The sequence below is a fragment of the Notolepis coatsorum genome, assembly GCF_963971535.1.
Source record: "Notolepis coatsorum genome assembly, chromosome: 14".
In the NCBI taxonomy this organism is placed as follows: Eukaryota; Metazoa; Chordata; class Actinopteri; order Aulopiformes; family Paralepididae; genus Notolepis; species Notolepis coatsorum.
This window is the reverse complement of record NC_140178.1, coordinates 50,983,418-50,996,356: the sequence shown is the minus strand read 5'-3', so window position 1 is coordinate 50,996,356 and position 12,939 is coordinate 50,983,418. Positions and strand designations below refer to the sequence as shown.

The 12,939-nt window shown below is 44.8% G+C and overlaps 1 protein-coding gene across 1 annotated transcript in view; it reads left to right on the top strand.

The window, feature by feature from the left end:
- The window catches only part of card11 (caspase recruitment domain family, member 11), a 217,199-nt gene that overhangs the window by 145,187 nt on the left and 59,073 nt on the right, over positions 1-12,939 (top strand). Inside the window, exons 7-8 of the mRNA XM_084329390.1 lie at positions 9,461-9,607; positions 12,424-12,549. Coding sequence (XP_084185516.1) covers positions 9,461-9,607; positions 12,424-12,549 — 273 coding nt within the window. The remainder of the gene's footprint in view (positions 1-9,460; positions 9,608-12,423; positions 12,550-12,939) is intronic.

Sequence of the window (12,939 nt, the reverse complement as noted above, 5' to 3'; positions counted from 1 at the left end):
ATAACTATCTGCAACCGCAAATGTCTGCTCACTTAACAGATACAAAAGTGGATTGGTCATTTTTATAGTTGCACACGTTTGATCCAGTGGTTCTGGATTCTCAAACCAAATAGGTTTTCTTATGAACAAACTCCTCATCCCTGACTCTGGAAACCATGACACTACCCATGTGGTCTTACAGTTACTGTCGTGTTACCTACCACAACTCTTTTGTCATCTGTCGCATGTCCTCCACTAGCAAAACATTCATACTCTGCTAGTTCATCTACTCTATAATCTGTTGTTGGTTCCTTACAGGCTTCCTTAAAATGTACTTGAATGTCAGGATGTTGAAATAGAAAAAGATTTGGGGCTGCTAAGTGCTCATGTATTCTTTTTTAACCATATAGCAGTCTACACTGAACTCCACACATTGGAAGTTCAAACAACGGTGATATATCATCTGTGGGAGTAAATCTACCTTCTCTACACTCTCTCTGTTGTGTTTTGGCACATTCTTCAAATGTATATGGCTCTGGAATTACTATAGGTAGAGCTAATGGTGATTCTGCACACATGATACATTCGTCAGACGTCATCCTCTTCACTGTATATAATGCCCAGGTATACCAACCATTCTCACTAGCCCTTGTCCACAATTCGTCAGTTGATGTTCTCAGACTCCTCTGCCTCGGTATCAGTACCTCCCCTTTAACTCCTCCCTTTGATATATTTCTGTAATCATCATTACTATATACATACATATACATGGTATACATATATGGCATTCTGCCACCACAACTGGAAGTAGGTTCCTCCATTAGCCTAGTTCCCAACATCTTCCTACTCCTACTGCATGCACAGAGAAGAAAAATGTATGTATCTTCTTGTCTAACTCCAGGGTAGATGTTAGAGTGTTCCTTTAACACGGCCCAGCTTGGTTCTAGGTTATGGGGAATTTTTTCTAATTTGGCTTCTCTCCCCCCCCCCCCCTCCCCCCTGGCCAATCAAATCACATTAAAAGCTAAACGTGACAACAACGTCATCACCTCGCGGGCACCTTCGAATTCTCTAGTAGCGTCGCAATCATGGAGGAAGTAGATATTGTCGACTAGCTGGCTTGCTAGCTAACATTATGTAACGTTATGCGAGTCTTGTGAATGTCTAAACAAACAGCATTGTTTGATTGCTTGATTGAAAACTTTATTAACGACGCAATGAAGCATACAAGCACTAGTTAGAGGGGAAATTCGGATTCCTCTCTCGGATTCATTCATTGAGCAGAACTGAAATTCGCTCAGCTGCAGAACAGTTGAGGAGACAATACCCACAGGACGAGTTTTGCCACATTGCTTTACTGTCTATTCTCTACACATTTGGAGCAAGGCGCGTCAGCTGCAACAATGGTGAGTAACCGAATAACTTTCTGCTTGGTTTGATCGGGCCGCCGAGCCATACTGTAGTTCTGTACATGCATCTGCTTGGTTTGATCGGGCCGCCGAGCCATACTGTAGTTCTGTACATGCATCTGCTTGGTTTGATCGGGCCGCCGAGCCATACTGTAGTTCTGTACATGCGTCTGCTTGGTTTGATCGGGCCGCTGAGCCATACTGTATACTGTATGTCGGCAATATCTTGACATATTCCTATTCTATTAATAATCGCAGTCCTGACTCCTGTGTGCGGACTGCGTTGTGGGCGTGTTTGTTTACAGTCTCTGTATGCACTATGGAAAAAGAATAATGAAAAAGAAAAAGTTATTAATACATTTTTTAAAAAAATTTTTTAAAATACATTTCTTCTTTGGCATCCTCTGTTATTTTACCCACGCGACGCCACCTGAAGCCCACCTTGCAGAAGTCTCTGGACGGATGTTATACCAGAATGCTGCGTGTGGTACTGAACATCGATCAAAGCGAGTATGTAACCAACAAGCATCTGTACAGGGGACTACCAAGGCTGAGCGACATGGTGTCATCCAGGAGGATGAAACTTGCAGGTCACTGCCACTGACACCAGGAACTTCCGACTAGCAAGCTAGTGCTCTGGGAGCCAATGCACGGTAGGGCTGGGCGATATATCGAGTATACTCGATGTATCGTGGCTTGTTCTACGTGAGATGTAGTAAATTACTATATCGTGAACATCGAGTATATGTTGTCAAGTCGCGGCTGATATGAGACTTGCTTTAGTGCAGAGCGTTCCTCTCATTTCATTATAGACAGACCAGTGCGGACCTTAAATGACATGCAATTGTAATTTCATTACACAGACCAGCGCGGACCTTCAATGACATGCAATATAATTGACGCAGCAATGGGCTAACGTTAGCTGCTAAGTTAAACCATAAATAGGCTAAGCTAACTAGCGTTAGCTCTTAGCTGCTAACCCTGGAAGCGCTCAAAGCTGACTCCACGACACTAGTTCCATTCGTGAGAAAAGGGGGTGGGTTATATTGACAACGCTTGACAACAGAGGTTTAAAGATAACTTCATATTTATTGGTTATTCGTTTCTTGCATCCAGTTTCAATCTCTGTGTGTTCAACTTCCTGTGTTTACATTCGAGTGTGACATCATCGCCTACGGCAGCTTATACGCTCAAAACGCAAACGCATTCTCTCTCTCTCTCTCTCTCTCTCTCTCTCTCTCTCTCTCTCTCTCTCTCTCTCTCTCTCTCTCTCTCTCTCTCTCTCTCATGCTCTCTCTCTCGCTCTCTCTCTCTCTCTCTCTCTCTCTCTCTCTCTCTCTCTCTCTCTCTCTCTCTCTCTCTCTCTCTCTCTCTCTCTCTCTCTCTCTCTCTCTCTCTACATTCAATGATTTAAAGTAGCCAGACGTTACAGTATAAATACTAACTGGATAGTTGATGATATAAACATTTCATTTCATTATCTGAAATATTCAAAAATCATTAAGTGCCATTATCCATTTATGTGTGATTATTATTTTCTCACAGTAGTGTATAATATATATATATATATATATAAAAAATTTCATACAGTCAACATATTCTTAAATAATAGCGCTGCCCGAGGCTGGGCATGATACAGTCAACATATAGCAAGAGAGAGAGAGAGAGAGCGAGAGAGAGCTCCCGTTCTACAGTCAATATACAGTGTTATCGCTTTGTAAGACTGTACAAATTTCTCCACAACACACATGTACAAGTGGCAGTAATGCAGAAAATCCAGCAAGGGAAGAAGCAGTGTAGAAAACAGGTGGAGTTTTTGCCTAGCAATGGGAATGCTTTGGCTGTACTGTGTAGATAGAAGTACACACTCTAGTGTTGATGTCTTTGTTTACAAGGCTTCAGGTATGGTTGCTCTGCTACAAACACAGTAGAGCAGCTGTGTGCACATCCAACCTGTTTTAGGCCAGGTGCAGGATAAAACTAAATGTGACTGAAGGAAAAATTGCAATGAACTGACCGACACAATTGACAACTACAGTATAAGCAATGCAATGCTCAGAGAGAGAGAGAGAGAGAGAGAGAGAGGGAGATAGAGAGAGAGAGAGAGAGAGAGTCTGTGATGATCCAGACAGAGAGAGTCTGTGGTCCAGAGAGAGAGAGATGAGTCTGTGGTCCAGACAGAGAGAGAGAGAGAGAGAGAGAGATGGGTCTGTGGTCCAGACAGAGAGAGAGAGAGAGATAAGCAAGACAGCTAAGATGATCCCCTAAAGGATATTCAGCTTTTAATGGAAGAACAAAACAGAAGGAAAAGATAACTTCACAAAGGCAACATGAATATACATAGATCCAAAAGGACAAAGATCAACACTTAAATCCAAAGAGAAGAGGATCTATACCAGAGAAAACAAAGTAGCAAGGAGCCAACGGCCGACATCAGCTAAGGAGGCTAACTGCAAATAGAGTAGCCAGGTACTGACACCAGGTACACACCGTTAGCTACGACAACTAGCCGGCCCGTTTGGCTCAATATAACGTTAGCTACGTTAGCTAGCCGGCCCGCTTTGGCTCAATATAACGTTAGCTACGTTAGCTAGCCGGCCCGCTTTGGCTCAATATAACATTAGCTACGACAGCTAGCCGGCCCGCTTGGCTCAATATAACGTTAGCTACGTTAGCTAGCCGGCCCGCTTGGCTCATTATAACGTTAGCTACGTTAGCTAGCCGGCCCGCTTGGCTCAACATAACGTCTACGACAGCTAGCCGGCCCGCTAGCTCAACATAACGTTGGCTACGATAGTTAGCCGGCCCGCTGGTCCAACAGAACGTCAGCTACGATAGCTAGCCGGCCCGCTGGCTCCACATAACGTTAGCCAACATACCGTTAGCCACGATAGCTAGCTGGAGAGAGAGAGAGAGAGAGAGAGAGAGAGAGAGAGAGAGAGAGAGAGAGAGATATCACCACGGCGGGAATAGAATAGAGTGCATTAAAAACTCACCAAACGTCCAAGAGGATGGAGACAACCGCGTGGAGTTGACGAAGTTCATCTGCCGAACGACCGTCCTCTTCATCTTGGCATAACAATGCTGCACGCGCTCTCTCTAGGTTAGCTAACGCTAGTTAGCCTTTAGCTAAGCTACTAGCCGACATGGCTATCCCGACTGAACCACACGTTAGCACTCGATATTATAACGTAGCTAAAGCTAACTAGCTGTCCCTGCCTTTAGCTAAGCCGACATGGCTAGCCTGACTGAACTTTCTAACATGCAACAACTTTCATCTTCAGTCCATCTGCCGAATGACGTCCTCTTCGTCTTGGCTGGCATAACCTCCAATGCTGCATGCGCGAAATAGTCAGACGCAGCTGACGCACGCCGGCCGACTGTACACATGTAAACCCTCCCTTCGTTGAAACCAATAGTATGTCTGCTGAAGAGCCCCAGAGCTCCAATAGTGAGTATGTCTGCTGCAGAGCCGCAGAGCCAGGAACAAGTCAGACACATTTTACAAACGTGTCTAATGTGAAATATATAAGCATATAAGCAAAACGAGATTTTAGGTCTGTGATGATAAAGGGCCTCGCGGGAAGGGGGGCCTCGCAAAAAAAAATAAAAAAATAAAAAGAAATAATAAAAAAATAATAAATAAAAAATATTATTTAAAAAAAAAAAAGGAAAACAAATTGTGCGAGGCCCCCCTTCCCGCGAGGCCCTGTGCGACCGCACTGCTCGCACACCCCCTGAGGCGGCCCTATATATATATATATATATATATATATATATATATATATATATATATATATATATGTGTGTGTGTGTTTGGCTAAAGTAGATAGAAAACACAGTACTGTGCAAAAGTCTTAGGCACCCAATAGTTTTTATATAAATTGTCTTAGATGTAAATAATTCTTTTTTATTAGTGTGTCAGTAGTAGTACATTTTCATTTAATTATTTTTTTAAAACATCTTCATGGTTTAATAATGCAAACATATTTTGCAGGGGCTTATTATAATCATCATATTGGCGTGACTGTATGCATCAAAGGGTTAAATCAAGCATTTTTAAGTGCTTTAGAGGAAATGTCAAAATATCGCGATATATATCGTGTATCGTGATATGGCCAAAAAATATCGCGATATCATTTAGAGGCCATATCGCCCAGCCCTAACGCACGGGCGCCGACCAAGAGGATGTCCCACGCCAACATGGACGTGGACATACTGAGGAAGGACGCAGGTGTGGAAAGCTCTACGGAACTGGCTGGATGTATGGAGGATTGAAATGATTGTAATCTCCACTGGCGAACCCGTCTGAGGACGACCAAATGATGATGATATAAATCTATAGTTCATTAACGATGCAGCAGCTGATACTGTATCCTACACGCACGTGTGCATGTACAGTATCTTCACTAAGACGCCTGCCTTACCTGCTGCATTTTAATATCCCAATTGTGCGATATAGTGAAATAGACGAATTCCATGTAAATCTATAGTTCATTAATGATGCACTAGCTGATACTGTATCCTGCACACACACACACACACACACACGCCCCGTAGCACTACTTGCAACTCGAAATAATAAATTTTTTAGATTAGATTAGCCTGTTAAGCCCTAGCCCTATTTTCAAAAAATCCGCCTAAAATACATACCTAAGTAAATGGAAGATTGCTCCACTTCTACACGGTCCTTTTGCATGTTCTTGGTATCTATGGACATCTATGGATCTCATGGAATGTATTCCCAGTGTCAGTCAATATTGTGTCTGTTACTAGTCTTGAGTAAATTGTGATGAAACAAAGGAGAATATAAATTATGATTTTTCTTTGACAAAGAATAACACCATGCTAAAAATGACCAGACATGAAAACTGAGCTCGTTCAGCACCTTCTTGAGATCATGTGTACAAAAAGTCTAAGCAAATGAATAAAGGGAAGATGATTAAACAGAATGTTTTGTAGATACAGTACTGAATTCTGCCATCTGGACACATGCAATTTGAAATATTATTATAGACTATAGAATACCAGGCTTATAAATTACCTTATTATAGCCAACTCGCACATCTATGTGTAGAAGGGTGGATTATCCCTACTTGGTGAGGGTGCTATTCTACTGGCACCGGATAGTAGGCACCCGGCAGAGCTAAGTCCAGCCGGGTCCCCGACTGCAGTGTTGAGGTACTAGGCTTAAGGTTAGCAAAGGTGACATATAGGGCCTTAGGATTTACTGACCTAGGACTGGTGTACTGGTCCTTCCCGCCTCTTAAGGGCAATACTCAGTAACCCCTAATCACCCACGCTCCCCTAGTACGCTTCACACCCCCTCACACCCGGTGGAAGTAGTGGTTGGTGTAATTCTCCCCAAAGCAGTACCATACCTTTCTCTGTGGGGAGACCTGAAATGAGTACCGACCCTGCCTAGTGGGATACAGGGTTAGCAAAGAGGTTAGACAGAGATATGTTATTAATTCACACACACGCAGTGGATCCAATTATCACAGTCTCGTTTACTGTAATCTTCCAAGGGATATTTACATACACATGTTATCACAATACTCCACAATGTTAATTAAATTGGGCACGTTCCCTTTAAGGAGGTGCTGCGTTAGCACAATGCAGGATACTAATACCCACCCCGGTTCAACCCTGTGGGTAACTTGGAACATATACCACAAACCGCTAGTACAAACCACGGTTCAACCCTGCGGGTAACCTGGAACGTGTACATACAACGTGGGCCCACACCTGTACTAAGCCGGCACATTATAGTTACTACCAAAAGAAAAGAAGAAAGAAAAGAAGAAAGAAAACCCTGTTGGAGCGCCCGGTCGTAGCTTGGGGACGTTGTGGCCGCAAACACAATGGCCCTTTCACTCCCTTGAGAGCCTGAGCAAATAAAAGGCTGTATTCCAGAGACCAGGAGAAAGCATGGGTTGTCCCTTTAATGAACATGCGTGCCTAGCAAAGTTCGCCGCCACGGCGCTTACTAGCAATGTCAAGTTCACGTTAAACAGTCTAGCCGTGGCTGGCTTTAGCACGCATGTATCATGAAGTCGGTGCTTCTCCGGCGATAAAAGGGGTCTCTGTAGACCGTCACCTGGTTCACCCCGGCTGGGATGATGCGGGTAGTCAGTAGGTGGTCTGCTGGTCTGCTGGAAGCGTCCAGTAGAAGCCTTGGGTTGAAGCGTCCTCCTTTCACGGTTAGCTTGGGGCACGCGACGAGCTGAGCTAACAGGCTAACTCGCGATGACAGTGTTACCTAATAGCCGGTGCGGCTACCTGAGCTCACAACCTAGACTTCTAATTCGCAGAGTCTCCGTAGTCCTCTCACGTTGGTCGGTTGACCGTTCTCTTCGCTGGCACGACGTCTCAATACTATACACTTTACACTATACACTATACACAGCGTTACACTTAGTCACTGGGCCACTTTATTAGCCGTTAGCTGGATGCTCGCGGGAGCTCGCTATCGCACAACTGCTCTCGTCGACGGTCAGCGCAGAGAGAGAGCGTGTTCCTTGCTTCTTCGTGTCTTCCACCTGTACACCGGACGTCGTTCTTCTGACCACCAGTCTGACTATCCCGCAGCACCCCCTAGTGTTCGTCCTGCCAAGGGAACATATCAGAAAGTCCTGTTGAATGTTTGTATTGATTGTGATATCTGTTCACAGACACATTCATGTGTCTAGATATGGATCGGGCCAAATCTCCTCTTTCAAATGGCAGAGTTCAATTTGGATTTAGTATCTCCAGGCGTGCAGTGTGAAATCGACTGTACTGTAAATACAGTCCGTTTTTTTTTTGAGACAGGTCCGCAATTTTTTTCCGGATTGCAACACGCATGGTTGCTAAACGTTCACAGAAGGTAGACACACTAACTGCGCTAGAACAGATGGTGGAGGTAAACGGTACACTACCCCCCCCCCCTCCCAGTGAGCTGTGGTGTTCCACAAGGAAGCATACTAGGACCGTTACTGTTCCTAATTTAGTAGATAATTCCGAAAAATAAGAGAAATTAAAAATGTTATAATACACAAGTAATTTGCTTGCAGGAAGCTGGCGTGGGCTAGGTAATGTAGTTTTTGAAATGTCAACGCTCATTGTGAGCTCTGGATGTCCTCTCCTCATATGACTACAAACCAAATTGCGACACAAATTCTAAATGGCAGTTATTCGCTAAATTATGAACAAATTCCATAAACTAAAATCTCACTAATAACACTTTAACTTATTGGTAAACAAATGTATTGTTGAAAATATACACTATGACTGCTGTTTTGACAGGGTTAGGGTCTTTACTCTTGGCTACATTTGAAAAGAAAATGCAACATTATGTCATACAGTCTGGAGAGATTGATTTATGACGTGATGTCATCTGCGGTCCACCGGCGGACTGCTCGGGCTAAAGAGTTTACATTAGATACAAATGTATTGTCATCATACAGTACAAGTACAATACAACGGAAATAAGTTTGGCATCCAACCCGAGTGCAAATGTAAGTACAATAGTAACATAATTATATCAAGCCATTTCTACACTGGCTCTTAGTGTAACAGCCCACAGTGTGGCAGACAAGAACCCAACAGCAACGACACGGAGACAGTTCAGATGTGGCAGGCAGAAACTGTTTAATTAGTAATTTATTTATTAATTATAATTATAATTATTTAATTCCAGGGATGTCTGGAATCGGCAATCCCCAATGACTTGCCCCAGAGAAAGCTGTTGAAGCCACAAGCGCACACCAGTCTGTCCGACTGGCGACTGCCTTTTTGAGTACGTAAATCCTACGTAAATCAAACAAAGAATTTACAATACCAAGCCGTTCGAGAATGCCGAATAAGTACGTAAATCGAGTTATGAAGGAAATCCTTGGTAAATTTTACGTATATCTGTTCGAGAATGAGGACCAATGTGTACTCCAAAGTATTTGTAGTCCTCAACCATGTCCATGATGGTTCAGGTAATTCCTTTGACTGAGCACTGCTTATTGAGTTGTTGTATGATTGTAGTGCATACACCTCCTTGCGACCTATTTATATGTGTATGTGTTTTTTTGTATATCCAGCCGGGGCACCTGCCTGCATCAGACAAGGCCATTCTGGACATTCTAGAACATGACAGACAGGAGGCGCTAGAGGACAGACAGGACCTGGTCAACCGTCTCTACAACCTCCATGAAGAAATGAGGCAGGCTGAGGAGCTACGTGATAAGGTACAATATAAACATAATAATAATAATAATAATACATTTTATTTATAAAGCGCTTTTCAAGAACTCAAAGACGCTGACAATGAGCAAAACAAATGAACAGAGAAACAAAGAACCACAGGTAATAAGCAACAGTATGAATACGCAGGTCATACAACCACGGGTAACAAGTAAGTAACAGATACAGAGTCCAGTGGGGGAACAGTCAGGGAAGTAAGGAAACCGAGGGGAGGGGGGGCAGAAGAGTGAGAGAAAGTAGGGAAGGGGAAAGGGAGGTGGTAGGTTGGAGGAGGGTGGTTATGGGTAGGGAAGGTTGTATGCTTGGGAGAACAGGTAGGTTTTGAGTCGGGATTTAAAGGTGGAAATTGAGGAGTCTGAGGGAGAGTGTTCCAAAGTCTGGGTGCAGCTCGTGAAAAAGCCAGGTCACCAACACTTTTAAGTCTGGATGACGAGACAGTGAGTGAAGCAGTGGAAGAGGACCGGAGGGAACGGGTGGGGCGGTAAGGGAGAAGGAGGTCAGTCAGGTAGGGGGGGGGGGCAGACTATGGAGGGCTTTGAAGGTGATGAGTAGTGTTTTGAAGTTGATGCGTTCCTTGATCGGGAGCCAGTAGAGGGAGTGGAGGACAGGAGTGATGTGTTCACGGGACCGGGTGTTAGTGAGGAGGCGGGCGGCTGAGTTCTGGACCATCTGCAGTTTATGGAGGGAGCGGGAGGTGATGCCAGTGAGGAGGGAGTTGCAATAGTCAAGGCGGGAGGAGATGAAGGCGTATATGAGGGATTCAGCAGCAGGGGGGGAGAGGCAGTGACGAATTTTGGCAATGTTACAGAGGTGAAAGTATGACGTTTTTACAATGGAGCGGACATGGGGGTCAAATGAGAGGGTGGGGTCAAGGATGACACCGAGGTTGTGGACTAGGGGGGAAGGGGTAATGGTGGAGTCATTGATGGTAAGTGTGATGGGTCCGGATCTGGTGAGGGTGGTTTTGGTGCCGATGATGAAAGGTTCCGTCTTGTCACTGTTTAATTTGAGGAGGTTATGGGTCATCCAGGTTTGGAGTTTGGTGATGCAGGATTCAATGTGACTGAGGGGAGGGCTGTGGGGGGATTGTGTACTGATGTAAATTTGGGTGTCATCAGTGTAAGTGGAAGTTGAGGTGGTATTTATGTATGATGTGACCAAGGGGGAGAATGTAGCAGATGAAGAGCAGGGGGCCAAGGACTGAGCCTTGGGGGACCCCCTGTGCTACTGGGGAGGGGGGAGAGGTGTGGCCGGAGAGGGAGATGAATTGATGTCTGTCAGCGAGATAGGAGGAAAACCAGTCAAGTGCTGTGACTGTACCCCACCTAGGGTGACCAGATCCCAATAAACCAAATGTGGGACAAAGGGTATATTTGTGAGGGACAATGTCGGACAACCCCCCCCCCCTTCAAGGCTCATCCGCCACTGTCCTCATTAAAATGACCACAAGCCTATAATATGTTTTGCCCTTATAATTTTTTTCCCTTTTGTCTATAATGGGTGTTATGTACTCAAAATAAATAAAATGACCACCCAGACTTACAATCACTTATGATTATAGGTCTGGAGTCACCCCCAGTCTTATCACACGGACGCACACACACATAATGAACACCCAGACCAAGTCCAGGGATTCACACTGGCACTACAGTAATGGCACAATAATAAAGTACAGAATACGATTATCTTCCACCTGCACTGATTTGTGCGTGCGCGTGCGGGGGGGGGGTACCGGTTACACGAACGGCTACTCGCATCTTTTTTATTGTTATTATTCGTTTTCAATCTAAACCGTTTGGGATTGTTTTCCCCTTTTCAAATTTTGACCAAGCCGTATTCTCGCGCAGAGCAGCGGAGATAACAGCAGATCTGATCCATAGCGCACACGTTTATCCCTTGCCTGGTTTCGTCCCGCCAGGCTCGTGAAACGGACCCTCTGCGCGCGACAGCTTGGGACTTGTCATTTCGCCTGTAACCCACCTGTACCCCACCTGTATCCTACCTGTAACCCACCTGTAACCCACCTGTAACCCACCTGTAACCCACCTGTAACCACCTGTAACCCACCTGTAACCCACCTGTACCCCACCTGTACCCCACCTGTACCCCACCTGTATCCTACCTGTATCCTACCTGTAACCCACCTGTAACCCACCGGAAACCAAACATCTACCGATCAGCCAAAGAGGAATCCCCCGCTGGCCAAGGGAGTTTTTAGGCTATTATTTTAGTTTGTTATTTCAGCATAATAATAATTATGTGCTTGAGCCACAACATTAATATTCCCTCTTGTAGACACTTCAGCAACAACTTCCCAATCTAGAACCTGCATGAGGCAGAAATGTCAAAGGATTCTACAACACTATTCACTCACTAGGTTACAGAGGGATGGGGCTCCAGAGTTATCTAACTATGTCTGCCACCGGACGCACCAGATTGTTGCAGACACACTTATGAGAGCCGTCTACAATTGACAAATAATTCATAATAGACCAGTATGTGTTCCTTCTCTAAGCTAGCATATTAAAGGCAATTTTTTTTTCTCTTTCACCAAATAGTCTACTATTGGAATTGGCAATAGTATTTAGTATAAAACCGTGACTTAAACCATGATATGAACTGTGTGTGTGTCTTGTGTCTTGTGTGTCTGTGTGTGTGTGTCTTGTATCTTGTGTGTCTGTGTGTGTGTGTTTGTCTTGTGTGTGTGCGTGTGCGTGTGTGTGTGTGTGTGTGTGTGTGTGTGTGTGTGTGTGTGTGTGTGTGTGTGTGTGTGTGTGTGTGTGTGTGTGTGTGTGTGTAGTACCTGGAGGAGAAGGAAGAGTTGGAGCTGAAGAGCTCAACACTGCAGAAAGACTGTGAGATGTATCGCAACCGCATGGCCACTCTCATCCTCCAGCTAGAGGAGGTAGAGAAGGAGAGAGACCAGGTAACACACATACACACACACACACACGCATGCATGCATGCACACACACACACACACACACGCACGCACGCACGCACGCACGCACGCACGCACGCACGCACGCACACACACACACACACACACACACACACACACACACACACACACACACACACACACACACACACACACACACTCACTCACTCACTCACTCACTCACTCACTCACTCACTCACTCACTCACTCACTCACACAAACACATACACATACACACACACACACACACACACACACACACACACATGCATGTGTTACCGGTCCCAAGGCTATTGGGTACCTTCACAAATCATGTTTGCAGCTGGTCATCATTCGCTCCCTGAAAGCATAGAATAGTGATCAAGAGGAATGAAG